General features: G+C 56.3%; 2 protein-coding genes across 8 annotated transcripts in view; one reads left to right on the top strand and one right to left on the bottom strand.

Annotated features, from left to right (window-relative positions):
• Nucleotides 1-15,391, bottom strand: part of Myo9b (myosin IXB) — a 62,856-nt gene extending 47,465 nt beyond the window's left edge. For all 7 annotated transcript variants that reach the window (XM_090335124.1, XM_090335073.1, XM_090335090.1 and 4 more), the window contains exon 1: nt 15,309-15,391. The gene's annotated coding sequence lies outside the window, so the exon portion shown is untranslated. The remainder of the gene's footprint in view (nt 1-15,308) is intronic.
• Nucleotides 15,392-15,653: 262 nt separating this feature from the next.
• Haus8 (HAUS augmin like complex subunit 8) lies at nt 15,654-27,700 on the top strand. Its single transcript, XM_090335061.1, has 11 exons — nt 15,654-15,753; nt 17,980-18,035; nt 20,262-20,314; nt 24,071-24,155; nt 24,648-24,749; nt 25,140-25,234; nt 25,647-25,712; nt 25,802-25,960; nt 26,035-26,176; nt 26,268-26,409; nt 27,328-27,700. The coding sequence occupies exons 1-11, from the start codon at nt 15,725-15,727 to the stop codon at nt 27,512-27,514; spliced, it is 1,116 nt and encodes a 371-aa protein (XP_090191187.1). The 5' UTR covers nt 15,654-15,724; the 3' UTR covers nt 27,515-27,700.
• Nucleotides 27,701-27,955: the final 255 nt, after the last annotated feature.

Genomic DNA, 27,955 nt, shown 5'->3' with positions numbered 1-27,955 from the left:
TTTTTTTTTTTTTTGCTAGTCCTAGGCTTTGAACCCAGGGCCTGAGCACTGTCCTTGGGCTTTGTCAAGGCTAGAGCTCTACCACTTGAGCCACAGCACCATTTCTGGCTTTTTCTATGTCTATGTGGTACCAGGCCTTCGTACATGCTAGGCAAGCACTCTACCACTAGGCCAAACTTCCGGCCCCCTGTTTTTTTTCTGTTTATGTGGTATCAGGGAATCAAACCCAGGGCTTTGTGCATGTTAAGCAAGCAATCTACCACTAGACCATGCTCCTGGCTCCAGACTTTTCTTCCCTTGCTAGCTTCAAACTGTGATGCTCAGATCCCCAGTCTCCTGAGGAAGAGCTAGGATTTTTTTTTTTTTTTGCCAGTCCTGGGCTTGAGCTCAGGGCCTGAGCACTGTCCTTGGACTTTCTCAAGGCTAGAGCTCTACCACTTGAGCCTCAGCACCACTTCCGGCATTTTTCTATGCATGTGGTACCGAGGAATCGAACCCGGGTCTTCATGCATGCTAGGTAAGCACTTTAACCACTAGGCCAAACTCCCGGCCCTAGCTAGGATTTTTTTCTTTCCAGTCCTGGGCTTGAACTCAGGGCCTGGTCACTCTCCTTGCGCTTTCTCAAGGCTAGCACTCTACCACTTGAGCTTCAGCTCTACCGTTTCCACTTTTTCAGTGTATGTGGTACTGAGGAATAAAACCCAGGGCTTTCTGCTTGCTGGGCAAACACTCTACCACTAGGCCAAACTCCTGGTCCCGAGGAATTAGAATTTTAACTGAAAGCCATCAGCACCTGGCATCAACCACTTGTTTTTGTAGACAGCCTGGCCCATGCACTTCCACGCCACCTGTGGCTACAAGCAGAATGCTCACAGGAGATATCCTATGGCCTAGAACGCTTAAGATATGTGCAGTATACTCATGTCTCTGACCTTGCAGGGACAGGGGTCAGCATGGCAGGCCTGGGAAGAGAGGCCAGGGCAGACGTCCACACAGAGGACAAGAAAGGGGACACTGGAGACATTCTCCCCACTGAATAAGCTGCTCCTGGCTACATCCCACTGAGCAGAAACAGGCTCTGTTGTGACCTGACAAAACCTGGATTCCGCTGGACTGACAGGGCTGCCCACAGCACTATAGGTACACAAATGAGGAGACGGGGCCATGATGCACAGACACAGGCTGCCCTCTGGGTTCATGCCTTATGTCACACTCTGCAACAAGAGACTGCCTGGGCAGAGTTTGGGCTAGGTGTGGGCTCTGCATTTCCAATCCTGTACCGCTGGCTCAATGATCTCCTGAGATACTCTCTTTTCTTTCCTTCCATGCAACCCTGGCGAATCTGGGAGAAGAACTGGCCACTCTCCTGCCCTCCCCCTCCGAGGGCCAGGATTACAGACAGGCACCTGTAATATATCAAGTTTCCTGTCTAAAAGGTGGAAAGAAGCCACATGTCGGCTTACAAATGGTGCTCCATTCACGCAATGGAACATTACTCAGTCGAGAAAAGGAACAAAGGAAGCACTCACACATGCTACCATGTGGATAAGACTGCAATACAGGAAGCTGAGTGACAGAGCCGCACACAAAAGGCCATGCAGTGTGACCCACTGATCCAGAGACAGGAGGCAGACCTATGGCCTGGGGGCTGGTGAGGGAGTGGGGAGAGACTGGTGGAGTCCCCTTTTGGACTGTTCTGGAACCAGATCAAGGTCCTGGTTGCACAACACTGTGAATGTGCTAAATGCCACAGGACTTCACACTTTAAAACAGAATGCTATGCTACGGGACTTCACATCAGCAATATCTAAGAGTGTAGGCTACTGGATTCCACACACGTAAGACACAAGAGAACGCCAGCTTGCCCACAGCAGCAGGAAGCAGACTGATGGCTGCAGGGGTGGGGAGAGGATGGAGGGGCTCAGCTCTCAGCCGCAGCCCCTCCCATCACACGTCACACCTTCCAGGAAGTGGCTTACCTCATAGACACCACCTGCATCAGACTGCTTCACAGCAGGCGTGGTGGAGCAAGCCTGTAATGGCAGAGCACAGGCCGTTCAAGGCTTGTCTGGGCCATATCGCGAGACTCCATTTTTTTTTTTTTTTTTTGCCAGTCCTAGGGCTTGAACTCAGCTTCATTTCCGGCCTTTTCTGAGGAGCTTCCTGGGGATCAGGAGTCTTAGTCTTTCCTGCCCAGGCTAACTCAAACTGCTGATCCTCAGATCTCAGCCTCCAGAGTAGCTGGGATTAGAGAGTGAGTGGCTGCATCCAGCCCATTTTCAAGAACAGTTAGAACGATGGGAACCATGACAGAACTTGTCTAACCTGTTCCTCACATTCCCAGCTTGAGTTCCTGGAACCACACTGCATGGGAAGGGGGAGATACGAGCACAAGGAGCGGGAGGTGACCCGGCCCTATCCACCTGGCAGCTACAGGATGGGATAATGCCAGAGTGCAGCACTCTAAGTGGTCAGCAAAGAGAGGACACAGGCCCCCAGACTGCAGTTCTGGGCCTCCATCAGTGCACACAAAGGCTCACCACGCACATGTACACACTTGGATGTTTCTGTCAATCACCTGTGATGGGGGTCAGATCACCCAGTCAGTGCAGCTATGCCAGTGACACTCAGGAAGGGACAACACTGGTTAACAACACACTTCCTCAAAGCTGGGTAACATACACACACGTGTTCAATGTACACACTTGTACAGACACACTACATCCATGTACACAAGTGGTCAGTGTGCCCCACACACGCATATGCACGGCCACTCACACACAGAGCCAGTCCCTCTATCCCCAGCATTTGGGGGAGACAGTAGGTGTCACACTACTTGTGGAGGGCGTGCACCCCAGCTCTGGGATAGGAGCTCTGGCCACTTAAGCCTTTGGAGAGCAACTCCCTGGGGAGAGAAGCCAGCAGTGCTGTGACAGGACCATTTTGCCCCCATGACCTCAGCAACCTGTCCTGTGGGTCACATAAGGCACCTGTGAGCCCTGCTGGGAACAAGGCCTGGGATGGGGGTTCCCAGGTAGGGACCCCTCTGTTCAGAGGCCAGAAAACACTCAGGAAGTCACCCTATCAGAGATGGGGGCTGTGGGGCCAGCAACAGGAACAGCGCTCCACACCCACCCAGGGGAGAAGGAAGTTGATAACACTTGCCTAAGACGTCGGCTAACCAGCCAGGGCCCAGGGCAAGGGACAGCCAGAGGGAGAAGACTGGCTATGAGGCGGGGTCTGCTCCTTTGACAGCTCTCGACTGGAGGCAGAAGTGCAGGCAGGGATGGGCCCCAGGGCTGTGGGACACCCCAGACCTCCTCCTCCTCCCCTACCCTCCCATGACTCTGGCAGTCCCTGGCATTGTCTGACTTGCAGCCCCTCGTTTCCAGTTTCCCCTCCATCCACACACTGCCCTCCTCTTCAGGTCCTCAACCATCCACCAGCAAAGACTATTTCCAGACAAGGCCAGGGCGGGGTTCTGTGTGGACGTAAATGAGGAGGGGCGGGGACCCCAGGAAGATGTGCAAGTGAGAATGGGAGCCAAACTGTAGTCCCCCAAGTTGAGAGCGGCCAGGTGTAGTAGTGTAGGCCTGAAGTCCTTTCTACTTAGAAGGAGACAGAACTGAAAACTCCAAGCAACACTATCTGAAGTCAGGAGACCTTATCTTAGAAATAAACAATAAAAGGGCTGTGGACGTGGCTCCAGTGGTAAAGCCCTGCCTGGCAAGCAGGAGGGCCTGGGTTCAACCCCTGGGAAGGGAATCCTGCAAGCAGCTTCCGGGTAAGCAGAGCCCCACCTGCTAACCACGGCAAGGTACAGTGGCTCCCCTCCCCATAAATGTCAGTGGAGCCTGAGACGTGGAAGCCAGTCTCGCTATGGCCAGAGATTCGGTGACAAGGATGTGAAACCTGTCCTCGGAGAGTCCCCCACCGGGCCCACAGAAAGGAAGGGGGCCAGGACTCCCGAGCTGCGGGCCACAGGGCCTGACAAACCACGTGTGACCTTACCCAATATGTCCACACTAACGTGGCCTTCTCACCCTCACACCCCAGGTGGCCTAAGACTGGTGCCGGTCACTCACACCTGTCCTCCCAGTGACTGGAGAGGCTGAGGCCATAAGGACTGTCTCCAGGAGGCGCTGGAGAGCCCCTCTCAATGGCGGCAGCCAGGAAGGTGGACACAGAGGTGCATCCCAGTGACAACTGCATGCCTACAGTAGGTGGTGTGCATCTTGCCTCAAAAATAAGCAACAAAAGCAGAGGTTGAGGCATGGTTCCGCAGAAAAGCACCCATCCAGCAAGCAAGAAGCCCTAGGTTAAAACTCTTAACATCACCCCAAATTCTCCTGTCACCCACTTCGACCCAAGTGGACTGAAAAACAGCACAAAGCCCATCACAAAACAAAACACAGTGTCTGCTGGGTGCTTGTGGCTCGCGCTTGTAATCCTAGCTACTAACGAGGCTGAGATTTGAGGATCGAGGTTCAAAGCCAGCCTTGGGAGGAAAGTCTGTAAGACTCTTTTTTTTTTTTTTTTTTTTTTGCCAGTCCTGGGCTTGAGCTCAGGGCCTGAGCACTGTCCTTGGACTTTCTCAAGGCTAGAACTCTACCACTTGAGCTTCAGCACCACTTCCAGCTTTTTTCTATGTATGTGGTACCAAGGAATCGAACCCGGGTCTTCATGCATGCTAGGCAAGCACTTTAACCACTAGGCCAAACTCCTGGCCCCAAGTCTGTAAGACTCTTATCTCCAACTAATCACTAGAAAAATCAGAAGGGGGCTGGGAGTTTGGCCTAGTGGTAAGAGTGCTTGCCTAGCATGCACAAAGACCCAGGTTCGATTCCTCTGTAGCACATATGTAGAAAAAAAGCTGGAAATAGTGCGGTAGCTCCACTGGTAGAGCTCTAGCCTTGAGAAAGCCCAAGGACAGTGCTCAGGCCGAGTTCAAGGCCCAGAACTGGGGGAAAAAAAGAAAAAAAAGAAAAGAGAAGAAAAAAATCAGAAGGGGTGCTGTGGCTCAAAAACATAGTGCTAGTCTTGAGCAGAAAAAGTTCAGGGACAGCATCTAGGCACTGAATTCAAACCCCATCACACACAGACACAGATACACACACACACACACACACACACACACACACACACACACACACACACACACACACACACACACACACACACACACACACACACACACACACACACACAGGTCCGAAATGGAGTTGGTAGAGCCTCTGAGAGCACTAGCCTTTGGCACAAAGTTCAGGGACAGCACGGGGCCCTGTGTTCAAGCCCCAGGACCAGTTGAAAGTAAAGAGTCACAGGCTTGGCTGGAGCAGTGGTGACATACTTCCTGAGCCCCATCTTTGAGCATAAGTGGAGTCTGACTCTTTAGATGAAGGAGGCCCCCAAAGAGGGGGCCCTGGGGCCAGGGTCCCCCCCCACTGCCAACACTCCTCCCAGACACAAGCAGACAGAGGCAAATGGGCTTCTCTCCAGGGCTAGTGGAGCCCGTGGGTGAACAGCAGGGCTCTGACCACCATTTTGGCACTGACTGTGGCTTCACTGGGGGAGGCAGGCTGGGGCCTCCGCACAGCCTGGTGTAGCTATTTCGTTTATATAAGGCCATCATCGGCAGCCACATGCTTCGGGAATGAAACCATGCACGCGCTAAAAGGAGAAGCTGACATTAGGGGATGGGTTTGGGAAGCTCCAGGACAACTCAGCAGTTCTGCCAGTGCGGGCTGGGCCAGCCCTGGGACAAGCCATCCCTGGGGAGCTAGGGACAGAGACGGGTCCACCAACAGCTGCAGAGCCTGTCACACATAGAGAAGCACCCTGGGCACCCCTGCTTCCCCACCTGAACCCTGAATGTAGGGTGTGCCCAGTTGTGGACCAGCCGGGAGTTGAGGAGACACAGGAGGAGAGAGACCTGCGGCACAGCCTTTGGAGGGATGTACCATGAAGGTGATGGGGTGCCGGGATGGGGGAGACCCCAGAATGCGTCACAAGTCAGTGATGGGCTGGGTACAGCACATGCCTGGCTAGGATGCTGGCTGCAGCATCCAGGAGGGGCAGGTCAGGCGGCCTGGGGAGGAGGTGCCAGCACACACCCATTCAGAACCCCCAAATCCAGCCTTGGCTCCAGGATGTGGCCATTTGTCACAGTAGCTCCAGGACACCAGTCCAGGTACTCAGTGGCCAAGGGTCCAGAAAGATGCTATGCCAGGCCCTGGAGGCCATAGCTGACCCCTACAGGCTTGACAATCCCCAGGAACTGCATGTGTCCCCTCTCCTGCCTGTAGCCCTCTGACTGGTCCACTGAGCTCTTTCTGCCCCCCCCTCCACCAGACAGGCCATGTGGCAGGGTTGAACCCCCCCAATGTGAAGGTTTGTGTCTGGCAACCCCTGTCCCTCACCTGCTGCTCCTTAACCCTCAGCCCCTCCCCTTCCTCTCCACTGTGCCCAGGTCCAGGGGGTGAGGCTGCCTTCTTTCTCATCTGTTTGTTTTTGTTTTGCTTTCTTGAGACAGTCTGGATAGGTAACCCAGGCTAGACTGGAACTCAAGTCCTGCCATAGCCTCTGGAGCACACAGATTCCAGACACGAAGCACCATATCCAGCTTGACCAACTGCTCTCTCTTCAACCAGTCCGTGTTCTTCCAAAGGGATCAATACAAGCCTAAGACCCATCTCAGCAACAAAACACAAATGAAGGGGCAGGGCTGCCGTGCAAGTGGAAGAGCTGTGCCAAGCACATGGGAGGCGCTGGGTTCCATTCTCAGCCTCACAGTAAACATCATTCCTCCAGTGTCCGCTCAGGCCAGGCTGGCCCTGGGCACAGGAATGTGAACCTGAAGGGGGCAGCCAGGCAGCCCACGGCGGAGGCAGTCCCTAGAGAGCCAGTGGCCTGTACATCGTCCAGCATTCCGGCGCACCCAGCACTTCTGCTGTCACCACTGGGGTGGCTGCTGATTCTGGCACTTGGTGCATGAAGGCTGTACATGCTGGTCTCTGCCCCAGTGCCCAGGACAGCCAGCCCCCCACTGCTCTGCGGCCTGACCTCAGCAGGGCAGCAGCCATTTGGGACCTGGGATTGGCCGGGGGGGGGGGGGGGGGGAGGGTCGGGGAGGCAGAGGGGCCAGGGCCTGTATACTGCAGGGAGAATGGAGATGGCCCAGTGTGGCTCAAGTGGCCTGGGCAAGGTGGAGGGGGTGTGAAGTGGTAAAATCTCACCCCAAACGCCCCATGGAGTGGGGGTTCAGACTGTCACGGGACTGGGGGAGCTGCAAGGACTCTGAGGCCAGGGCATGGAGACCAGAGTAACACTACGGGGCATCCCCGGGCCAGGTGGCACAGGCACTTGGGGGGGGGGCCTGGATGAAGGCAGGTTCTCTCAGTGGCTCTAGCAGGGGCCCAAGGGACTGAGGGCAGCATGCCTGAGACCTGCATGTGGGCTCAGAGTCACTGAGTTCAGAGGGCACCGGCCCCCATCCTTCCCTCTGTATCTTGAAGATACAGAGGCCGTTGGGGAGGCGAGGGGGTCCAGATGAGGAATCCCTTCTCCACACCCTGCAGCCTCTGCCATCGGGCCCTGGTGGAAAGCTGCCCACAGGCTAAACAGTGACAGGCAGATGACCCCTCCAGCCACCAGCAGAGCCTTCCAGGTGGATGCTGCCGGCGTCAGGGCACACAGGGGTCTGTGGTTTCACTGGTTATGTGTTTTGCACTACTAGGGATTGAACCCAGGGCCCATGCATGCGAGGCCTCACTAACTTAGCCCAGGCCGGCCTGGGACTCAAGCTCATGACCCTCCCAGCTCTGCCTCCCAAGTAGCTGGGTCACAGGTGCCCGCCCCGCTGCTTCTGAGGGCAGCTGAGACCAGAGGAGGGAAAACCAAACTCGGGCAGGGAAGGGCTGCTGCCTGCAGCAGAGACAGCCGGAAGCAGGCAGGGCCTGGGGCTGGGTCATCAGGAACCTCAGGTGAGCCTCACAGCGACTCTGCAGCCATCCCATCACCAGGTGACCGGAAGAGACAGCTCGTCAGCTTCGGTGCTCAGCCTGGGTCAGCCACTGGGGCTGGTGGACCTTTAAGAGGAACCCCCAGAGACACCTCGATTCCAGATCACATCTGCTGTGAGCTCTGACCCTGGGTAACAACATACTTTTAGCCTGGAGCCAGGAATGAAGTAGTTGCTCAATAAACCCTGGCCTTTTTTTTTTTTCAGGGGGAGGGGGGCAGGAGGGCATTGATAAACATTCCTCATCTCAAATGCTTGGAAGCAGAAGTTTAGAATTGGGATTATTTGCAACACTCTGTTAATCATCTTGGGGAACCAGGTATAGTTGGCCACTCTGCAATGCTAACACTCAGAAGGTGAAGATAAGAGGATCGATCACACGGGCCAGGTACAGTAGCACACTCTTGTAATCACAGTGGCGCTCGGAGCATTGCCAGGTTGAGATCAACCTGGGAAAACATAGTAAGAACCTGTCTCAAATTTGAGGCCACATGCCAGTGGCTCACACCTGGAATCCGTCCCTACAACTCAGGAGACTGAGATCTGAGGATCACAGTTCCAAGCCAGCCCAGGAAGAAGTCTGTGAGACTCATCTCGAATTATTCACAGAAAAAGCCAAGAACAGAGCAGTGGCTCAAGTAGTGGAGCACAAGCCTTGAGCAAAGAAGCTCAGGCCCCAGGTCTGAGCGGTGGAGCTGCCCAGGAGCTCCACCCTCACGTCTTCAACAGCACCTCTCAGCTCGGCCTCACAGATGGCAGGCTTGCTTGTTAACAAGGCTTTCTGCCATTCTACGAAGTTGGCCCTCAGTACCCACCTTGGCCCCTACTGGGCAGTGGGGGGGTGGAGATCTGACCCTCACATACTCGAGTCCATTACAGTGTCTATGAAGGACCTGTGCCATTCTCTACCCTCTATGGGTGACACCCAGAGGCTGGGCACTGTGAGTGCACAAGGGCAAGAGTCCAGCTTGTAGCTGGGCACCAGTGGCTCACACCTATCATCTTAGCTACTTCAGGAGGCTGAGATCTGAGGATTGAGGTTCAAAGCCAGCCCAGGCCCTAAACTCCATGAGACTCTTATCTCCAATTAACCACTAGAAACCCGGAAGTGGTGCAGTGGCTCAAGTGGCAGAGCACTAGACTTGAGCTGAAGAGCTCAGGGAGAGCACCCAGGCTCACAGTTCAAGCCCCACAACTAACCAAAAAAAAAAAAAAAGGAAGAGCCCAGGTTGTGTGTGGCACACTTTTCTCAGCTGCTGGCGGTTGCCTGGCAGACACGGGGAGCAGCAGGTCTGGGGGACCGGCTGTACTCAGGAGCATGTGCAACCATGGCTACAATTTTACTGAACACCTTCACTACCTCTAAAAGCTGCCCCAGGCCCTTGCGCTGTGGCCTCTTCACAGTCCCTCCCCTCTAACATCCTCTGCAGTCCACTGTGCAGATGGCCTCGGGCGCTGCCCATAGCCCATGGCCCCTGTTGATGCCTCTGCCATCTCCCCCTCAGCCCTGAGGGCTCCTCTGGTTCATACCTGTCATCCTAGCTACTCAGGAGGCTGAGATCTGAGGATCAAGATTCAAAGCCAGCCCAGGCACAAAAGGACCTGAGATTCTTATCTCCAATTAACCTCTAGAAAACAGGAAGGGGCGCTTGGGTCAAGGATAGAGTGGCAGCCTTGAGCTGAAGAGCTCAGGACAGCGCTCAGGCCAGAGTTCAAGCCCCATGACCCACAAAAAAAAAAAAAAAAAAGCACTGTGACCTGGTGCTACTTTCAACTCCATCTTGTCTCCATGACAGCATCAAGATGAGCCCAGCCAGCAGTCCAGAATGCACGTCCCGGCACCAGGAGCCCCACTCCTCGTGTCACCTGGTACTGTCTTAGGGGTGTTGACAGGGCCACCCCAGGCCCACACGGTCCCGACAGCCTCACCAAGGAGGAAGCGTACAAGCAGGCCCACACTGTGGAGTGACCAGAGCTGCAACCCCCCCCCACTCCGCTGATCCTCGTGAGGACCACCCTAGGCAGAAAATGGTCCCCGGATGCCCACCCTGCAAGTGTCATCTGAATGTGACAGGTGAGGACACCAGTGGCCAGGGAGTTACAATCCCAGGTGAGTGCCCTCTCAGGCCCATGGCGGAGGCCTGTGCCTCGCTGCTGGCAGGCTGCCAGGACCTCCCTGACTGCCCCCCAGGCTCCAGCAACAAGCCCAGTCCCTTGTCACAGCCTGCCCACTGCTAGCCCCCGGTTCTTTTTCTGAGAGTATAAGATGGCCATACAGAGCTCATGCTGGCCTTGAACTTGCAATCAGGACTCCTGCCTCAGCCTGCCCAGCACCAGGACTACAGGTGTGCACGTCTATCTCCACCTCTCTCACCCCTGGCTGAACAGAGAGGAACTGTTCCTCCTCTTGTAGGGGCCCCACAGGCCAGCCTCAAGCCTCACTTTACCCAGGAGGATTTTGGATTCCAGGAACTTTGTCCAGTTTGTCACCTGGGGCAGTAGCTGGTCCCAAAGCTGTGTGTAGTTAGTGAATGTCCCCTCCCTAGACATCAGCGGTGAGCATGGGACCCTCATTCCATAACCCACTTGTGAATTTCATGTGACACCCCACCCCCCCACACACACACTCACAGCTCCCTAATTGTACTCTTTAGCCCTCTGAGGAAATCCCACAAGATCCCCTCCTCAGGGGTGGGTCTATAGTCACCCTTCAGGACACAGACATGAGAGTCCATTCCAGAAAATACCCTGACAGTGCCTCACAGCTGATATGGCCAAGCAAAGAGCTGCCCACCTCCTAAACTATCTACTTATGTGGGCCCAAAACAAGACAAACCTACTAGTGACTGCTTCCTTTTCTACCTGAAAACAAAGGACATGCTGGGCCACCCGGGCCCTCCCCAGCACAGCACACTGCTGTCCTATCCTTCCACTGAAGACAGGAGACAACCAGGCCCAGCAAAGCCACTTGAGATGACTGTGCGTGGAGACATATTTTCTTCTTCGCTTCAGACAGAACCTCAAACGTCTCCCAGGCTGGCCTCAAACTCATGATCCTCCTGCCTCCACCTCCCAAATGCTGGGATAGCAGGTATCTTTGCTATTCTCAGTTGGAATAGGGCCACAGGGCAGACATTCGTCCATATGGCTGGCATCCACAAGAGGAAATGGGGACCTGGAGACAAGCAACAACTGATACGAAGACAGGGAGGGAAAGTGGAAACCTACAAGCCAATGGGAGGCTAGACTGGACTCTCATACCTTCCAGAAGCATCCAAACATGCCAACACCTTGAGTCTAGATGTGCGGGTCTTCAGCGTCACCAGACAACAGAGTTATTACTCTCAAGTTCCAACATCTGTGACAAATTCATACTGGCAAGCTCAGTGATGAACTTCTCAGAGCTGGGCTCCCACCCGAGACGCAGGGCTGAGCTGGGATGCTGGCGAGTGAGTCACACCAGGCCAGCTTATTCAGGGCCCGCAGGCTGAACCCCTGAATCACTGCTGTGTTGATCACCAGGCTCCGGTCGTCTCCAGTAGGAAGTGAGTACAAGTCCAGCTCATCGGCTGCATTGTGAAACACATCCAATGGCTGGGCTCTACCCCTGCCAAAGGGAGCCGCCAGGGCCGCCCGCCGTGGTCCGGCCGTGGTGGTGGTGGTGATGGTGGGCTGTGGGGAGACAGAGCCCTTTGTTCTGCCACTTCGGGATGACGAGGAGGGCAGAAGAGAAGGGCCTGTCTTGCTCTGCAGGGAGGCCACGCCTGGCTGGCTGAGTGGTGGGGCGGAGCAGGGGCTGCCTGGCACAGTTGGGGTTGGGGACACCGAGGGCACAATGGGCAGCACCCAGAAGGGGTCACCAGTGGGATGAGCCCGTGGGCCATCTCCCCACAGGCAGGGAGGGCACGACTAAAACGTGAGGATACGAGCTCTGGGAACACACTCTAAATGTATGCTCAGGACGCTTACAAAAGCCACGTTCATTCGGGCACCCTCTAAAGTATATTCGGGGAAGAGAATCTCTAATCGGGGAAGAAAACCAACACTGTGTTACCAGATGAGGACAGGTCCTCCAAAAGGCCAGGTCGGCGGTAAGACAAGCAGAGACAGACAATGGCCCCCACTGTTCTTGTCGCTCCCTCTTAGGGGAAAGACAGTGTCCCCCCTTCACCAGACTATTCCTTCCCCGCCCCCCTTTTTTTAAAAAATCAGACTCCCTCCCTCCCTTCAGATTAAGAAGTAAACTCGGGCAGAATTCAGTGGCTGGAAGCAATAGGATCCAGATTTTATTACAGAGTATCAGTTGGCCGTCCTGTGCTCCCTGAGTGACCTCAGGGCCATGCCTGGAGACATTTTTGGTTGTGAGGACTTGTGGGAAAAGGCTAGATCTGGCAATCTGATAAATCAAGGCCAGAGGTGCTGGTACTACTCAGTTTCCACAGGGCACAGGGTGGACCAGGACTGTGATGTTCTCTGGGGGTCTGCTCGCCCTTAGGCACACAGTGATGCTTCAAGTTTTACAAAGCCCAGGAAGCCATCCCTCAAAGCTATCACCTGCCTAGGTCTTTTAGGAAAACAGGAACAAGGCCACTCTTGCTGATGGTTGGCACATATAAAAGCATCAACCACATCAGGGCAATCCCGTCCTCCTTGAGTGATTTATCACTGAAGGGGCATGGTCCCCTTCTGGAAAAACCTGCTGCAATCCTCATTCAGCAACGTGGTATCCTGTGCCCCATCACAGCCCTGATTTCTGACCTGAGCCCCATCATTTTTCCCACGTGGTCGTCACTAGATGTGCCCCCTCAGATGAGCTCCTGCTCAGCTGTGCTGAGACCACACAAGGCACACTACATGAGCTGGATAAGCCCAGGGACACACACAGCCCCCGTTGGGGGAGAGGAGAAAACGCATCCTACAGCCAAATAGCAAGGAAATTCCCAAGTCCCCATCTCATCTACAGAATCACCAGACTGAACCTAACGTTGGATTTGCTGAGGAATTCCCAACCAGAAAGTTCCAAAACTTTCTCCAACAGGTGCAGTTGTAGCTAAAGGCCGGCTGACAGACCTCTTTGCATCTGGCAGATGTGGCACAGTGGTAGAATGGTTGCCTGAGCACACAGGAAACCCTGGGATCCATCCCGAGTGCCACATATGAAATTTCATTTGTGGACATGAGCTATAGAATCTGAGAGACAAGGGCTGGAAGTTTGGTCTAGTGGTAAAGTTGCATGCCTAACATGCATAAAGACCAGGGTTCAATTCCTTGGTACCACATACATAGAAAAAGCCAGAAGTGGTACTGTGGCTAAAGTGGTAGAGCTCTAGCCTTGAGAAAGCCCAAGGCCAGTGCTCAGGCCCTGAGTTCAAGCCAGGACTGGCCAAAAAAAAAAAAAAAAAAAATCTGAGAGACAAATCTGCATAAAATCAAGGAAGGGCCTGTACCAGGGAAGAAAAGCTGACCAGAGACCAGAGAGGGGCTGGGTTTTCACAGATGCTGATGAAGGTGAATGTAATTGCATTCATTCTACAGATGAGAATCAGGCAGTTCTCCCTAAGATCCTACCTAATCTCTCAATACCAGGGCAAGAGAAGATGAGAAAGAGTTGTTCACCAAGGTGCTTGGCCAGAGCAACCCTAGTCATTATCTGTGGAAAGAGGCATCAATCCATAGGCTGTAATTGTGTATCCTGGGGCAAGAGAAGCTGAAAGCTTTCTTCCTTAAAGGGCAGAACTTTCTGGAAATGAATGTGGTGGTTATATCTCTGGGCCTCCTTTTTATTCAAACTGCCCAGATTCATCTACAAAAGGAGCTATAGATCAGCCCCCCTCCCTTTTCTGGCAAATGGTAGATAAAGGCTCTTCACAGTGGGGGTCAAACGGGCAGGGGAAGCAATGTCAATCAAAACCAGCTAGCTGGCTGGGAACATGGCCTAGTGGTAGAGTGCACGCCTAGCATGCATGAAGCCCTGGGTTCAATTCTCTCAGTACCACATACACAGAAAAAGCAGAAAGTGACATTGTAGCTCAAGACATAGAGCACTAGCCTTGAGCAAAAGAAGCTCAGGAATAGTGTCCAGGCCCTGAGTTCAAGCCGCAAGACTGGGAAACAAACAAACAACTAGTTCCAGGCCCACCCCAGAACAGACAAGTCTGGTGATAACTTTCTAGTCAACACGTTCACCTGAGACAGGAGTTTGGGACTCTCACGCTGCAAGGTGGGTGCCTCCCCCAGTCCAGAGAAACATGTGGGGGAGAAGGGAAACCATTCTTACAGAGCCCCCGGTGGCTGAGGGACAGAGTTCTCGTGTTGTCATTAAAGTCCAAGGATGAAGCTCTGGCCCTGTCCAGCCACTCCTTAACTTCTGAAACATAAGTTGGGGCCATGATGCTTCTTCTTTGCCCACCAGGGACACCCCACCACCACCACCAATCCAGCGAAACCCTTCTAAAGAGAGTAGTGCACCTTTCAAGATAGGAGACTGACCCCCGTGGGTTCTGTGATTCACCAGCGGGTGGGCCCAGCTGTTTCAGGGTACAATGAGGAAAGGAAGATGAATCAAGAAGAGGAGAGGGGGTGCCAGATCTCAGGGTCTGCACCCCAGGCGCTCGGCAGGGTTTCTCTAGCCCTTTCCTTCTCTCCGCTCCTCCCCCAGACCTTCCCCCCCCCCCGACGCTGGCTTCTTCCCCCTTTTTCTTCCCATCCACACACACCCCTCCTTCGCAACAGCCAGCCGCCAAATCAGTAGGTTCTGGGCGCCCACTGGGTGCAGGCGCCGCCCTCTCAGACACCCTTCATCTAGTGGCTTTGGGATCGCGCCGGCAGACAGCCCCCCTCCCCGGCTGGTCCTGGCCCCCTCTCCCCCCAGCCGTACCCCAACTGCTCCCCCAGCGGCGCTGCCTCGGCCTCCAGCCTGGGCCTCCCGGCCCCGCCTCCCCGCCTGGCCCCCTCCCCGCCCCGTTTCCTGCGACCCCCCAATCACCACTCGAGCCACGTCCTCTCCTCCGGAGGTGCTGCGAGCCACCGTGCCCCCCCGCCCCCCGCGAGCGCCCACAAACTCCCTCGGCCGCCCCGGCGGGCCTGACAACTTTCTTCCGCCTCGCTTCCACCCGGTAGCCGGCAGCCTCTCTCCGACGCCCGGCGCGTCGCCGCCCCCTCGGCCGCAGCCTTCGCGCCCCCTCAGCGCCCAGCTCCGGCCTCTTCCTCCGCCATTACCCCCCCTCACACACACACAATGCACACTTCACGCTTCAGGCCCCAACACACGGCCACTCCTGGGACTCACCTGGGCCTCGGCCGCCGCGCGCCTCCGGTCCCGGGCCGGGTCCTCGCCCGCCCGCGCGCGCGCCGCCCGCCAGTCGCTCCCGGGGCCGCTCCTCCCCGCCGCGCCTGCCGCTCCCCCGCGCGCTCGCGCCCACTTCCGGGTTCCGGAGGGGCGGGGGCGGGGGGCGTGGCGTGGCGGAGCGCGGCAGGGGCGGGGCTCCGCCGAGCCACGCCCCCAGGCCGCGCCCAGCTCGTGCTGGGCGATACCAAGTGTGAGGGCCGCAGGGGGCGGCGCGAGGGGGCACGGCCGCTCGGCTGCAGGCCGGCGCTCGGCGGGCAGCGACCACCCCTACCGTTATCCCGCCACGTGGTACGACCCGCGGCGTTGGGGCGGAGCGCGGGCCTTAAAGCGCCGGCTTTTGAGTGGAAGGCGCGAAAATGGCGGATTCCTCAGGACTCGGGCCTGGGTGAGTTGCGGCTCCGCGTTCCTGCGTTGGCGCGAGCCGGAGTGACCGCCATGGCGGAGGGCTGAGCGGCGTGCGGCAGAGCCGGGGCTCCGACGGGGCTGTGCACGCTCGGGAAGCCGGGGCTCGGGACCGGCTGGGGCCGGAGCGGAGGGCCCTGCGCCGCCACGCCCGCGCGGCCCTTCCCCGCCTCGCTCCCCCTCGCTCGGGGCGCAGGCCGACGACGCCCTCCTGGAAGCACGGCCGGGCGGCGCCGGCGCGGGGAGCCGGGCCGCGGAGGGACGGGGCAGAACGCGGGCCCGGGAGTGGGAATGCGGCCCTGGGCCGGGGGTGGCGCGGCCCGGGCGGCGCGGCCCGCCCGCCGCACTGCGCACGCGCGCCGCCGTTGAGCCAGCGGGCGGTGCGGGCGGTGCGGGCGGTGCGGGTGGTGGTCCCTCCCCGAGCCGGCCCCGGCCCCGGCCCCGGCGGACGCCCGGACTGAAACACTTGATTGACCCATGTCTTTTTAGCACTTTTTTGTTCCTGGTGGGGGGCGTCCTTGTTAAGGTAGGACTGCTTGGATCGCTCATCCTCCTAAGTATTATTATTAGTATTATTTTGTGTGTGTGCGCGCGTGCCAGTCCTGGGCTTGAGCTCAGGGCCTGAGCACTGTTCTTGGACTTTCTCAGAGCCAGAGCTCTACCACTTGAGCCTCAGCACCACTTCCGGCTGTTTTCTATGTATGTGGTACATACACAAGGCTAGGTCTCTACCACTGGAGCCACCGAGCCACTTCCCTCTTTTTCTGTGATTCATGGGAGATAAAGAGTCTCATGGACTTTGCTGCCCAGGCTGGCTTCAAATCACCATCCTCACATCTCAGCCTCCCAAGGAGCTAGCTAGGATCACAGGCATGAGCCCCTGGGGCTAACATGATCCTATTCCAGTGTAGCTGCGTGGATAGGAGTGCCCCACCACATTCCTCGGTTAACATGGGGCTCTCGGAGCTTTCTGGCAAAACTGACCCGGCTGCAACTGTAGGTGATGCAAGAAAAGCATCTTTTCTATCAAAGTAGTTGGTTCCTTTCCTGTTACTCTTAAAGGGATTGTTTTTCTGATGGTTCCTGCGTTGACAGGTGGCTTAGCCCTTGTTGGTTACTACTTCAGCTTACATCCTTTTCCTCAGCACATTAATTAAAGCATCCTGTTGGACTGTCCTTGAATTTAGTAGCATCCTGTTATGCCACATCCAGATTGTGAACCTTTACCCAGCCAGTGAGAGCAGAGAGAGAGTAGAGGGGTGGGGCCTGCTGGGTTAGGGATAAAAGGGGAACAGCCTGCAGGTGCTTAAGTTTTTGGCTGATGGCCTTCCCTCCTGCAGAAGTAAACTTTGCCTTTCCAGTTCCTCTCAAGTTGAAGTCTTCATTCCTGCATAATATCCTGAACTACCGGTGAGCTAGCTACCAGCACTTGGCAGTTTCTACATTGTATGTGTATGACCTGCTCTTGCACCAATCCTGAGGCTTGAACTCTGTACCTGGCTGCTGTTCTGTCCTTGAGCTTCTGTGCACAAGGCTGCCACCCTAACCACTGGAGGCACAATTCCACTTGCTGGCTTTTTTGGTGGTTCATTGGAAATTAGTCTTGTGGACTTTTCTGCCCAGGCTGACTTTGAACCACAATCCTCAGATCTCAGCCTCCTGAGTAGCTAGGATGCCAAGCCTGAGCCACCCCTGGCTGGCAGTAATCTACCACTTGGGCTACACCCTGGCCCTCCTTTTTGCTTAGTTGGTTCTCAGATAGGTTTTTGTGGGTTTACCCAAGGCTGGGCTCAGGCAGAGATCCTCCTATGTAGTCACCACACCGGAACTGAATTGTTCATTCTTAGACTAAGACAGGGTCTTGCTGCTGACCCCAATGCTCAGGCCTGTACTCTTAACTATTCAGGAGGCTGACACCTGAGGATCACCATTCAAAGTCACGTGGGCAAGAAAGTCCATGAGACTCCTCTCTCACAAACTACTCAGAAAAACCAAGAGTGGCACTATAGCATTAGCATTTAGCAAAGGAAAGTCAGGGATAGTGCCCGCACCCCCCCCCCCCCCAAAAAAAAAAGGAAGAGAGGGCCTCCTGTCTTTGCCTGAGCTGGTGTTGAACCTTGGCTTGGATGCAGGCATGCACCTCACTGGGGGCTGGCTCACTGTTCTGTTTTTGCAGTGAGGTGCCTAAGTCCTGTCTCTTCTCTCCTAGGAAACTTTCCGGTTCAGCCACGCCCTCTGCCAAGGCAAAGGGGAAAAGACCACAAGGTAAGCACCACTCCCACTGTGTTCTTAGGCACGGGTTTGCTTTTCTTCGCAGGCCTAGATGCTGCCCCTGTGCTTGTTTTGTTCAAGGCTGACTCTACCACTTGAGCCCCAGTTCCACTTCCAGCACTTTGGTGATTAATGGGAGATGAGAGTTACGTACGCTTGGGGGGGAAATGGGGACCAAGACATGAGGAAAGGTATCAGTGTTTGTGAAGTAATGCATCTTCTATCTGGCGAATATAATGTAACCCTTCTATTAATTACAATAAAAAATACATGAAAAAAAATTACATACACTTTCCTGTCCCAGCTGGCTTTGAACCACAATCCTCAGATTTCAGCCTCCTCAGAAGCTGGGATGACAGGATTATAATAGCCACCGGTGCAGGTTTCTTTTGTTTAGGGGAGCACAGAAAGGGGGCTGCAGTTTTGCTTGCTTGTAGCCACACTTTGGGGGCTTTAGAGTCTGATTGCCACCAGCTTGCAGCTAGGAAGGTGTCAGGCAACAGTGGCATCATTGGGGCCCCAGGGGTCCCTCTCCACCTTGGGGTTGGGGCTCTGTCCAGAACATGTCATTTCCACTGAAAATGATCTGCTCCCTGGGTGCCCTGTAAGTCCCCTGCTGACCCTCAGCCGTGCTCACTCTGGCAGTCATGAGGCCCTGCCTGTTGGGCAAGCTTAGAGTGCCAGCCTGGCCCCGTGGACTATGGTAGCACACACTATCCCCTCAGGCTGACCTGAACACCTGCATGTCCTCAGCCCCGCGCTGCCTGGCACCCTGGCATACACAGGGCCCTCCATAATGCCGATTGTCAGCAGAGCCTTGACTGGCCCCTCACAGGTCCAGCCCAGGTTCCAGACTCACAACTATTGAATCTCAGCTGTCTGCAGCAGCCAAGGGCCTCAGGTCATCTCACAGGCAATACTAAACTGTCCTCCGGGTAGAATACCCAGGGCAGACGGTCGCCTCTCCTGGGGCAGATTCCCGGGTGGCTAGCCGCTGTTCCCAGCACCCAGCTTGTTCTGGCATCATCGTTAAGAGCCTGTTGTCTCTGATGGCCCAGTCATCTGAGCTCTGTGACTGGCCCTCATGGCGTGTGTGCCAGAGTTATCCACGATGACATGGGTGTCCATGAGCTACAGCTCCCATTGGCTGCGATTCACCTCCTTTCTCTCCCTAGTCTCAGAATCCACCCCTGTGCACACAGTTGACATTGTAGTCCAGCCAGACTGGCAAGCTCAGGGACCTTGGCCTTGTCTCTCTCCCTCCGTCTCTCCAGGCCAGAGGGAAGTTTCTGCTCAAGACACCTAGAAAAGTCCAGAGTCAGCCCAGACTCAGTGGTGGGCCTTCCATCCCGCCGCTTTTGAGGCTTTGGCTGGAGCGTCGCTTGAGCCAGGGGTTGAGGCGATGTGAGAACAGTGTAGAAACCACTGAGTCATTTATCTGACAGACTTTCATTCCCTGTCTGGTACCATGTAGCAGGCGCCAAGCAGAGTGCCCCATCTGTCCCCAGGGACTGGGACCAGGCAGTGTACTAGGAGCAGTGAAGCCAGGCGCTAGCTCACACCCTAATCGCAGTTCTCAGGAGGATCAAGGTTCAAAACCAGTCCAGGAAAGACACACCTGTGAGACTCACCTCTCTTCATATTTAAAAAGCCGGAAGTGGAGCTATGGCCTAAGTGGCGAAACATCAGCCTGGAGTGGATGTGGGCTAAGGGCCCACATCTAGGCCCTGAGTTCAAATCCCAGTACTGGTACCCTGGTTAGGAGTTTTGGTCTAGTGGTAGAGTGCTTTCCCAGCATGCACGAAGCCCGGGTTCAGTTCCTCTGTACCATAAAGGGCAGTGTTGCACAGGGTCTGATAGGCAAGCTGGGGTTTGGAGGTGACACAGAGCAGAGCTCAGGGCACGCTGGCTCAGACTGTCCCGTCACCTGGGGACTGCTGCTGAAGCCTGGCCCACGGCCCTACACACAGCATGCGTCCTCTGACTGTCCTGCGAACACCAGTGTCCCCTCGGTACTGTTGCACGCAGCAGGTAGCTGTAGGTAGGTGCTGGAGAGTGCCAAATATGCTAAGAGGCGTGCAGGAAGTGTGTCTTCCTTTATTTCTGGTGCTGAGCAAGAGGGGCTGACAGTGGTGGGTTCTGGTGTGGCACCCTGGCCTGGGCCAATCTTCCCAGTTCTCAGTGGTGGTCTTGTTATCAACCAGCATGTGTCACCTACAGGAGGAAGAGTGGTGGAGTCCAGATACTTGCAGTATGAGAAGAAAGTCAGAAAGGTAAGGGGGGGGGTTGTGCTCTTCCGCTGGGAGTCGCTCAAGACTGGGGGAGGGGGCGACGGGCGAAGTCCTAGAGTGTTTGCCATCTCATTATTTAAGCGTATTGAAGTCTTAGTCCAGGAACAATCCCCCACCATCCCCCCCCTCATTTCTTTGTTATTTTTGTTTTAATCATGGCCCTGAGGCTTGAACTCTGGGCTTGTGTGCTATCCCTGAATTCTTTTGCTCAAGGCTTTCTACCCCTTGAACTTTTAGCTTTTTGTTGTTAATTGGAGAGAAGAGTCTCACAAAGCTGGGCTGGGCTCTGGTGGCTCATGCCTACAATCCTAGCTACTCATGGGCATCATGATTCAGAGCCAGCCCAGGCAGGACAATCAAGAGGACTCTTACCTCCAGCATGTCACCAGAAAATCATAAGTGGAGCTGTGGCTCAAAACGGTAGAGTGCTCGCCTTGAGCCAAAGAGCTCAGGGACAGAGCCCAGGCCCCAAGCTCAAAGCCCACAACCATGAAAAGATAAACAGTCTCACGAACTTTCCTCACAGCCAGCTTTGCGCCATGATCCTCACATCCCAGCCTCCTGAGTAGGTGACAGGCAGGAATCACTAGTGCCTGACAAATGCTGAGTCTCTTTTGAGTGGCCAGTTATGTTGGCGACACTCTGGAAAGTGCTGGGGGTGTGGCTCAGCCCTGGCGCTGGGGTCTCAGTGATGGAGCCCTTGCCCAGCATAAGCTCAAACCCTAGTAGAGCCAAAAAAAACGGGGGAGGGAAGTGGGTTTTTTGTTCATTTGTTTTTGGCCAGTCCTAGGGCTTGAACTCAGGGCCTGGGCACTGTCCTTGGGCTTTCTCAAGGCTAGCACTCTACCATATGAGCCACAGCACCACTTCCAGCTTTTGCTGTGTATGAGATGCAGAAGAATCAAACCCCAGTCTTCATGCATGCTAGGCAAGCATTCTCTTAACTAGGCCAAACTTCCGGCCTTTTTTCTTTTGTGCCAGTCCTGGGTCTTGAACTTATGTCCTGGGCACTGTCCCTGGCCTTCTTTTATTTAAGGCTAGTGCTCTACCATCTTGAGCCACAGCGCCACTTCTGGGTTTGTCTGTGATGTGCTGAGGAATGGAGCCCCCCAGGGCTTCCTGCATGCTGGGCACATTTCCAGCTGAGAAGATCCTTTTTGTGAACCACTGGCCTCTGTGGGAACAAGCTTGTTCTTGCCTGGTCTCAGAATGTGGCAGTGCCCTCGCCATGGGGAAGGGGCTGGGGTCCAGCCAGGACCCGAGGTTGAGGGCGGTGCTGTGGCTGGGGCGGGTGCGTCTCAGAGAGTCACCTGTGCGAATCTTGTCGCCGTTTGTCTCAGGGCCACCACGGGTGGGGGGTTTGGCTAGCCAACATTCAGATCAATACCAATCCGGAACACTCATGGGAAGACCCCCTCCGTGACCCCCAGTGCTGGAATGCACGCCGGCAGTGTAGCCCCCGAGCCCGCAGGGCAGTGAGCGTGAGCTCCATCCCCTGTGCCAGACTGAAGGGACTTGAGCTGTGCTTTCTGCTACCATCTGGAGCAAGGCGGATGGCCAGGGCACACTGCCCCTCCCGCCTCCACCATGCCAGCTCCTCCACAGCCCATGGGGTGTGGCAGCGCCCCCTGGTGTCTGTGCACTTTGTGTAGCCTTCCAGGTTTCCTTTTACTTTTTCTTTTTTCTTTTTTTTGGGGGGGGGAGGTCATGGGGCCTGGGCGCTGTCCCCGAGCTCTTCAGCTCAAGGCTACCACCCTACCCTTGAGCCAAGCCTCACTCCCCATTTTCTAGAGGTTAATTCCACCCCGCCTGGCTTTTTTCAAGGTTTTTTTTTTTTTTTTGCTTGCCAGTCCTGGGGCTTGAACTCAGGATCTGAGCACTGTCCTTGGACTTACCTTCTGTCCAAAGATAGTGCTCTGCCACTTGAGCCACAGTGCCACTTTTGGCTTTCTCTGTATATGTGGTGCCCAGGAATCGAACCTAGGGTTTTGTGCATGCTAGGTGAGCACTCTACCATTAGGCTACACTCCCAGCCCCCTTTTCCCACTTTGTAAATCAAGGCATTCTTTACATAGTAGAGTCTGGCCCAGTGTGCGAAGGGTCTGCAGATTTGGGACCACCCCCACCCCACCCCTGGGGCCCTGGGACCTCTCTCCCACTCCCTAGTGGGGCACACAGCGGGCAGCCTTTGCTGACAAAGCTCCATACATTTCCCACTTCCGTCCTGTGTGGATGTGGTAGTTGCTTTTTCATGGCTGACTGGTAGTCCACTGTAGGGATGGCCCTCCATGTTCACTGTGCGTCAGTATAGCTCAGATTCCGGATGTCAGCTGTCTTAATGCAAAGTGGGAATTGCCAAGTGCCTCAAAGTATGGGACTTTCAGCCGGATTCCTGAAGCTGCCCAGGGGGCTGAGACCTCAGGATGACAGTTCCAAGCCAGCCCTGGCAGAAAAGTCCCAGTGAGACTCATCTCAAAAACTGTAAGTAGAGCTGTGGCACACTGACCTTAAAAAGTCCCCACACTTGGGCTGGGAGTCTGGCCCAGTGGTGGAGTGCTTGCCTCGCAGGCAAGAAGTCCCAAGTTCCATTCCTTGGTACCACAGGCACAGAAAAAGCCAAAAGTGTTGTGGCTCAGGTGGTAGAGCACTAACCTTGAGAAAAGCCCAAGGACAGTGCTCAGGCCCTGAGTTCAAGCCCAGGACGGGGGGGGGGGAATCCCCACAACTGAAAAAAACGAAAGGAAGAAATCCAAACCCACTGAGATTCCATCATGTCAGCCCTGGTTTTGGAGTTCTGGCTTAGGGTTCCAGCACCGCAGTGTGAACACGGGTGTGCTCCGTGGGGTTTGGGCGGGGCGGCGTGGGAAAGCCCCGTGGGAACCTGGTCCTGGCCTGCAGTGGCCCAGGCGCCCTCCCCCCCCGGCCTGCAGTGTCTGACCCTCCCTGCCTTGGCTCTCACCGGGATGCTAACCGTGCCTGTCTTCATGAGCTAAGTTTTGCTGGCCTCTCGGTTCCCATGTTTTAGATGTTTTGTTGTTGCCATTGTTTGTGTGTGGGCAGGGCTGGGGTTTGAACTGTCGGGCACTCATCAAGCAGGCACTTGGCCACTGGAGCCTCACCTCAGCCCCCTTTGCTCCAATTATTTCGCATCGACTTTGTTCTCGGGTCTGCCTGGACGTACCCTCTATTCCTGTGTTCCTTTAGGCTTTTTTGTTCCTTGCTCCATCTTTTCTTATACCTCTTTATCACAGCCAAGGCCTCCTGGCTTTGTGCTGGGTCTAAAATCAAGGGACGTAAGACCTCCCTCTCTGTTGGGTGCTTTTTTATGGAGAATTGAAAATGAGATGGACAGGGGCAGGAGTGTGGCCTAGTGGTAGAGTGCTCGCCTGGCACGCATGAAGCCCTGGGTTCAATCCCTCAGTACCACATACACAGAAAAAAGCAGAAGTGGTGCTGAGGTTCAAGGGGTAGAGCGCTAACCCTGAGAAAGCCCCAGGACAGTGCTCAGGCCCCGAGGGCAAGCACCAGGACTGGGAGGGGGGAAAAAAAAAAAGCTTTTTTTTCCTTGAAGACCAAAGTAGTTTGTTCTGTCACGTGCAAATGCTAACGATGGCACAGCAGCCCCTCCCACCACCCCTGCCCGCTGCACTCCCCAGCTTGGTCGTCGACCGCATCTTGTGAGAAGGAAACACAGGTTCAGTGCCACGGCGTGTGGCCTCACCGCCCCCCTCTCCACAGGACACCACGGCAGCAGAGCCGGTCAAGACCCGTGGGAAGGCACCCGAGGGCGCGAGGAAGGCCGGCCCACTCCACAAAGGCAGAGGTGAGATGAGACCAGAGGCGGCTTGGGTGGCAGCATGCGGAGACATGGTGCGCCATCAGAGCCCCCTTTGCTAGGCTCACCCCATAATCCCAACAGCTTAGGAGGCTGAGGGTCGGCATGGAAGCAGCCCTGCAGGCAGGTGTGGAGACCATGCCAGCCTTGAGCAGGCAGTGCCCAGAGCTCCCGCCTCTGTGGCCTGGACACAGCAGTTGCTCTCCTAACCCTCCCTCTAGAAGCTTCCACCAGAATGAAAGGAGGATCGACTCTCATGGTGGCATGGAAATGAGGGCCTTCCTGGAGGGTGTTGCTTAACAAAACACACAAGGCCGCCTTTGGTTTTCCAGAGGGGTTCTCTGTGGTGGGCCTTTGTGTGCAGCCTTGTCTCCCCGGGAGGGAGCCAGGCCCTGGGAAGGGGGCCTGCTGCGGGCAGCGGGTGCCCAGGCTCCTGCCTCACACACACAGAGGGTCTGACCTGGGTGTTCTTCTGGACAGCGGACAGCGGGGTCCGGCGGGAGCTGCAGTCCTCCGTGCTAGAAGGGCACGGCTCGGCCTCCCCTCACCGAGACCTCAACCTGGATCTGTCTGCCATTCACGGTAGGTCCTTCCCACAGCCCACCACTGCTAGGAGGCCAAGGAGAGACACTCCTGGCTCGAGATGGTCTGTGCTTGGAGTGATGACCCTGGGGCTGCTCTGGGCAGTGGCACCAGCAGTGAGTGCAGCTCCCAGGCAGCCCCTTTGTCATCAGGAGGGATGGCAGAGGGCTATTTTCCACTTGGGATGTGTTTGTCTTATGGTTTGACTCATCATAAGCCAAGATGTAAAAGAGCTCTACAGTGCTCTTCCCTGCTGGGTGTGATGGCCACACCTGCGGTCCCAGCACCTAGGCCAACGCTAGGGATTCGAAGTTCAAGCCTGTGGACACCAGAGCAAGATCCCCTCTCCAGCACTGAGACGGATGGAGTAAAGTTCTCGTCTTGTCTTAGACTCAAGCATTCTGAGAAGGACTCTACCCCTGGAAGAGACTATGTCCAAGAAAGCCAGGCCAGCTGCCCCCGGCACCTCGCAGAAAAAGAGCCCAGTAAGTGCCTGGGTGGGGGTGTGGGGGTCTCTCACCGGAGGCTTGGCTGCCACCCTCCCCCATACCATGGGCTGCAGGAGCGAGGCCACACACCCCTACCCCCTCCCGGTGGGGCCGGGCCTGGAGGGGACTCACCCAGCCCTCAGGAGGCCCTGCTACTCCTCTCCTGGGCCTTGGTTGGAGGGTCTGGCCATGTCGCAGAGCTTTCTCCCTCGAGGCTGGGCGCTCCGCCTCCTGAGCCGCAGCTCTGCTTCTGGCTTTTGCTAGTGAGCTGGAGATGAGTCTCAAGGACTCTGCAGCCTGGGCTGGGTTTGAGAGGCCAGCCTCGCTCCTCAGCCTCCTGGGTGGAGGGTGGCGGGTGGCGGGGTGGGCGCAGCCTGGGGCGGATGGAGAGGCCCTTTTCCTGTCCCAGGATCTTCTGGACATGCTCGACATGATCGAGTCGCAGACGCTGCTGCTGTGCCTGCTGACCGTGAAGGTGAGAAGCCGGGGCGGCCGGGACCAGATGGGAGATGGGGACTTGGCACGGCCCCCAGCCTCACCCCTTGTCCTGTCCTGCGCCCACAGATCGAGAACAACGTGGCGCGCATGGAGGCGGCGGGCGGACGGCGGCTGTCGGTGCTGTGCCACGAGTGGGCGCGGCTGCAGCGCCAGGCCCACGAGCTGCGGCACAGCTGCGTGCTGCGAGACAGGAAGCAGGCACTGGCCGCGCTGCTGGACGCCCAGGTCTGCTTCCCCCCTTCCCCTCCCCCCCCCGTTCCCCCCCTCCATCCATCCCTCACACCCCTCCCTGCCTGCAGGATGAGATGCTCCGCCCCTTCCGGGCAGTGGCCGACCGCTTCCGGGAGCAGTACCAGGACCTGGCCTCCGCACTGGACGGCACCAGGCACGAGCTGCCCGTGCACTCGGTCCACCTGCCAGGGGACGGGCCGCGGCTCCTAGGTATGGACGGCTGACCGTCGAGAGGCCCAGTCCCTGAGCGGGGCCCCCGCCGGCCCAGAGATCCGTTACCCACGCGCCCCTCTCTCCACAGATGCCCTGCAGCCCGAGCTGCTGGAGACGCGGCGGCTGCTACGCGCACTGGGTGTGGACACGGCAGCGGGGGAGACGCCCGTGCTGGGCCTGCTGAGCGAGCTGCGCGCCGCCTCCCGGGAGAAGGACGCCCAGCTCCGCAGGTGCGCCCGCCCTGGGACGCCCCAAACAGGGAACCCCACGTGGACTGGCGCCCCGGGCCCAGAGAGCAGCCAGTCGTGGCTTGAGCTCGGGACCTGAGCACTGTCCTTGGGCTTCCTCAAGGCTGGAGCTCTTCCACTTGAGCCTCGGCACCACGTCCAGCTTTTCCCATGTATGTGGTACCGAGGAATCGAACCCGGGTCTTCATGCATGCTAGGCAAGCACTTTAACCACTAGGCCAAACTCCCGGCCCCCTTTTATTTATTTATTTATTTATTAGTTTTTCCTAATTTCTAGGGCTTGAACTCAAGACCTAGGCACTGTTGCTGAAGGTTTTTGTTTTGATTTTTGTTTCGTGTGTGTGTGTACAAGGTGAACTGTGTACCACTTAAGCCACAGCTCCATTCTCAGCTTTTGGGTGGCTCGGGGCCAGGCACAGAGATGCGTTCATGGACCTTCCTGCCTTGGCTGACTTCATCCATCAGCCTCTTAACAGCCTCCTGGGTATCTGGGATTTACAGGAGTGAGCCACTGCACCCAGCTGTGTTTTTGTTTTTGTTTTTTTCCAGCTCTAGGGCTTGATCTCAGGGCCTGGGCACTAATGTTCCTGAGCTTCTTTTTGCTAACGAGTCACAGTGCCACTTCCGGCTTTTTCTGTGTATGTGGTGTTGAGGAATCGAGCCCAGGGCTTCCATTCCTGCTGGGAAAACACTCTGCCACGGAGCTACATTCCCAGCCCTGTGTTCGGGGTTTTTATTGACTTGGAAGCACACGTAGGAAAGGCATAAAGTCATTTTCAGGGCCCTAATTCTGGGCCACCAAGGCCAGGTTGTATTGTCATCACCCCCACCCCCATGCTGTGCAGCTGGCCTCCTCGCCAGCGCCCTGGACACTGAGCCTCCCCTCCCCCATCCCCGCAGGTACTTCTCTCAGGTGCTGGAGCTGGACGCAGAGGCCAGCAAGGAGGCGGCGCTGGGGAACCAGCAGGTGTGGGAAGAGGCCATGGGCCCGGCCTCCAACCGGTGGTACTTCAGCCCCGACAGCCTGCCCGCGGAGCCCGTGGGCATGGTGCCACCGGACGCTGGGGGCCGTGAGCCGCACCCGTGAGGCCTGCAAGCCTGGACCCGCTGGCCGGACCTCCCTCCTGCAGCTGGGAAGGAAAGCCACGTTCGTGCCTTAGTTAGGACAGTTTGGTGCCCGCTGTTGGGGGTCTTTAAGCACTTTGTATGTTTGTTGTTCTGCGGTGTATTTATGTTCTTGTTTAATGTGGTGAATTAAACTGTTGTCGTAGCAGTTCCGTGCTCAGCGGGGGTGCAGGCCGCCCCTTTTCTGCGGCGCCAGCTCCTCAAGGGCTCTGGGTGAAAGATTTCGTTCATGTGTTGGGTTTTTGCCCTGCGGCTGAGCAGTGTGTGCAGTGAGGGGTCCCGGGGGCCCCTCCTCACCCCCTCCTCCCCCCGCCAGCCTGGGATCAGGGCCACAGCTGGGGTCCTCGGGTCCCTGCTGGCACTGCAGGCCCTGCTCTCAGCAGCAAAGCCATGATGGGGGTGG

Source organism: Megascapheus bottae, chromosome 1 (assembly GCF_031878675.1).
Source record: "Megascapheus bottae isolate mThoBot1 chromosome 1, mThoBot2.hap1, whole genome shotgun sequence".
NCBI classification, from domain to species: domain Eukaryota; kingdom Metazoa; phylum Chordata; class Mammalia; order Rodentia; family Geomyidae; genus Megascapheus; species Megascapheus bottae.
Note: the sequence above shows the minus strand (reverse complement) of the source record. Positions and strands in the feature narration are given on the sequence as shown.

Bases quoted from the DNA above. Each gene is read 5' to 3' on its own strand.
- Haus8 (XM_090335061.1), top strand. From the start codon at position 15,725: ATGGCGGATTCCTCAGGACTCGGGCCTGG. The intron at 18,036-20,261 runs GTAAGCACCACT...TGTCACCTACAG, and splicing joins AAAGGGGAAAAGACCACAAG to GAGGAAGAGTGGTGGAGTCC. The intron at 25,713-25,801 runs GTGAGAAGCCGG...CTGCGCCCACAG, and splicing joins TGTGCCTGCTGACCGTGAAG to ATCGAGAACAACGTGGCGCG.